The sequence below is a fragment of the Bidens hawaiensis genome, unplaced genomic scaffold (assembly GCF_021521415.1).
Source record: "Bidens hawaiensis isolate Kalapana, Puna unplaced genomic scaffold, B.hawaiensis_p1.1 tig00036348_1, whole genome shotgun sequence".
Lineage (NCBI taxonomy): Eukaryota > Viridiplantae > Streptophyta > Magnoliopsida > Asterales > Asteraceae > Bidens > Bidens hawaiensis.
The window spans coordinates 187,651-191,178 of record NW_027496338.1 but is presented as its reverse complement, the minus strand read 5'-3'; the positions used below and the strand labels follow the sequence as shown (position 1 = coordinate 191,178).

The window sequence follows — 3,528 nt, the reverse complement described above, 5'->3', positions numbered from 1 at the left end:
TACGATCGGTTTCGGTTTGGGTTTTGACCGGTTTTTGGCAGGTTTCAGTTCGGTTAACCGATTTTGATGGAGGAAATTACAATCTGATTCCAAAACAACAGCTTTAATCGGTTACACACTGGTTTCTACGTAATTGGTTTCAAGTACGTTCGGTTTCGATTCAGTTTTCGAGTCGATTTAATTAACCAATTCTTTTGCCCACCTCTATTCGAAACTAATTATTCCTCTAGCTGGTAAAGCCAGGAATCACAATCCAAAACAGCCTGTGAACAACAAACAAAGTTGCTCTCCATTTATATTCCACATCTTATCTCCTAATTACCAAAACTGACTCCCAATAAATACTTAAAGGACCATTTTGCAAAACACGAAAATAAAAAGATATTGCGTATCTTAGCGGTTATAAACCAAATCACATGTAAACATATCAAAAGTATATCAGACATGTGTTGTGGAGATGGCAATTGCAGACCCTTGGGGTTCTTACTTGGTCTACCTTTTGCTTTCCTTTGTCTTATACTGTCCGTTATCGGTGTTGTTGCCTGGATTGTCGGGTACGTCGTTAATTCTCTTTTAGTTACTCTTTTTCTTTTAATTGGCTCGATCCAACACGTCGAACGTTAAGTTTAAGTTTGACGTGTTAAGTTTAAGTTTGACGTGTTGGATCGGATCCCAGTACTTAAGTTAAACAATTGGGAACTATGAAAGTAACAAAATGGATTATATATTTATATGTTAGTTATAAAATATTTGGGCTTATTTTTAATTAAAAGTAAGTTGCTCGAGACTTGAGATTGGCTTCGTGAAAAAGCTCGATCGAAGCCGAGCTTAAATGAGCCCGATCTCAAGCTTAAAATTAGGCTTATTTAATAATCTAGCCTGAGCCTGATCCCGAGCTTTACTTATGGAGTGTGCTAGCTCGCCAGCCTAAACAAGCCTATAATTTATATAATTATTATCATAATATAAATTATATATATATATATAATATGTTATAAGGTTAGGGTTAAATAAGAAGTTTGATTTTTCTAAGAAGGCTAGGAAGGATAGTATTTTAGTCTAACACCTTAATATCAAAACCTACCAAATTTAATCTCAAAAACCCAATTACATCTTCACTCATCTTCTACAACCACCACCACTCCACCGCCCACCGCCACCACAACCGTCACCCACCGCCACCACCTCGCCGTAAAAGTCCCAAAAAACACAATGGAAAACACTATGAAAAATACAATGTAAAAAACACAATGGAAAAAAACACTATGAAAAAAAAACACAATGATAAAAACACAATAAAAAACACAATTGTATGACACAATGTAAAAAACACAATGAAAAATACTATTGTATAACACAATTTTGTAAAACACAATTTGTAAAAAACCCACTAATTTTTTTTTAAATTTTATATTACAATATGGTACTCATATAAAAGATAAAAAGACACTCGTTATTATGGTGAATTTGTTTTTCAATAAAAACGTCGTAAAAAAAAGTTATAGACGTTTTAAAATGATTGTGGAATTTGGCATGTGTCTTGCATGTGGAGAGAGAAAGTCAGCACATGTGTTATTCCTTTTATGCCCTTTACCTTGTGTTCACACTTGATTTTCTCCTAAAATAATCTCAACCCTTCATATTCAAAATCAATGGACAAGATTACTTCTTATCCTTTCTACAAAAACTATACTTCCTATTATAACCTAACTCGTATGTTATATATAAAATTAAAAAAGTTTTAAACAATTAATAAAAAATAATTATTAATATTTAAAAATTAATTAAAAAAATACTAAACGAGTCGAGCCCGAGCCGAGCTCGAGCTTGAAAACCACTCATGAGCCTAGCTCAAACTTTAGAAATAAAGCTCAAAACGAGCCGAGCTTGAGCTCTGTGTAAGTTAAACGAGCCGATCTCGAGCCTAGTCAAGCTCAAGCTCGCCTCGTTTTCACCCCTAGGTTTGATGACTCGATCAGCTAAATTTTAATGCTAAAGTTTAAAAAAATGTATTTAGTATGTTTTCATGGCAATCTATTTTTATAAAACCAATGGGTTCAATCGTAAAAAAGACTGGGTGGTGTTATATGATATATGTTCGTTCGAATTTCTGAGTGTTTGTATGTGTGTTGGTGAATTGAAACAGATTGTTGTTGACTTGCATATGCCCGTGCTGTTTGTGCGTTACGCTGATAGTTGAACTCGCGATTGAGTTGATCAAGGCTCCGATACATGTCATGGAGTGGTTCACATCGAAGATTCCTTGTTAATTTTGCTAGTATGTGTTTGTGTGTTTTAAGAGGTTTTTGATTTTGTGTGCATAGTAATTAACTAGATGCTTATGTTTGCTGATGGAGGTTTGAATAATAATAGTGTATATGCTATCAGTTGATTGATGATCTTATTTGTTTATTATTATTTGGTGACTAGTCTGATGATTTAACCGGACATATCTTGTATGACATGATAACTAATCATGTCATTAGATAAGATTACATGTGATGCTAGACACAGGCACAACATGATAATTAGATATGATTATATAAGATGCTAGACACGGACACGACATGATAACTGATGGTGTCGTTTTTTTCAAAAACAAACACAAACCTATTTAGAAAAAGATTACACGACACAATTTGTTTAGGTAGATGATAAATATTGCATGTGCTGTGAAACAAAAGTTGTTAAACGTTCATTAAAGTCTTAAGTGATACATAATCCTTGGTACAACTGAATCAAAAATCCAAGTGCGGGGTGTAAGGGAACTAAGGGGTACGCATATATTTTATTTAAAAAAATTAAAAATATTAGCATGTTTAAACTGGTCATTAACAAGTTAATACGTGTTTAAGACACAAAATCTGTTAAGCTCAAACCTCAAACCCAAACTTGTTTAACTCTGTGTTGTTTTTTTTTGGTGGTAACAGATTCGTGTAAGAAATTAACATTTCAAACGTGTCCTTTTTAGTTAAATCAAACAACGAATTTCACTCATAGAAGAATTTCACTCCCTATGAATCGATTTTATTTTATGTTTTCATGATTTAGTCTTGCATTATTGATATTTCCACCACCTATTAAATAATATTAAATAACGTATACTCATTTTGTTACATCCTGGTGTATATACTGTTTTCGAAGATGATATATAACTAACGACAAAGATTGGACTTTCATGTTTTTGATCGAATAACATGTACACTACACTTATGAGTTATGATGTGAAGCATAAACGATGCATGTGTGACTTTTCTTTTATCTGATATAATATTCAAAGAAAAGGGACATGGAGAAACTAAAGAAAAACAGGGTTGCTACTGATTTTTCTAGTAGCGGGTCATATGCTATGTTTTCATTATTATCAGTGACATTTGATCATGTATGATATAATTTCAAAATTTTCGTCAATATGGTCCCTTTTTGTCATTATTTCATGTTGAATGGCATTTACATCAGCGACACTCAAGGTATACCATTTTATGCCTAGGATACTTGGTAATACGCTATGGCTTTTTAACCTTAACA

The 3,528-nt window shown here is 33.0% G+C and overlaps 1 protein-coding gene across 1 annotated transcript; it reads left to right on the top strand.

The window, feature by feature from the left end:
• The first annotated feature begins 444 nt into the window (after positions 1–444).
• LOC143588372 (signaling peptide TAXIMIN 1-like) lies at positions 445–2,283 on the top strand. Its single transcript, XM_077069393.1, has 2 exons — positions 445–554; positions 2,147–2,283. Exons 1-2 carry the CDS (start codon positions 445–447, stop codon positions 2,268–2,270), a joined length of 234 nt encoding a protein of 77 aa, XP_076925508.1. The 3' UTR covers positions 2,271–2,283.
• The last annotated feature ends 1,245 nt before the right edge of the window (positions 2,284–3,528 follow it).

What these genes read in the sequence shown, in the direction of transcription:
- LOC143588372 (XM_077069393.1), top strand. Translation starts at nt 445, where the DNA reads ATGTGTTGTGGAGATGGCAATTGCAGACCCTTGGGGTTCTTACTTGGT. An exon ending in GTTGTTGCCTGGATTGTCGG is followed by an intron (nt 555 to 2,146) that starts GTACGTCGTTAA and finishes GAATTGAAACAG; the next exon opens with ATTGTTGTTGACTTGCATAT.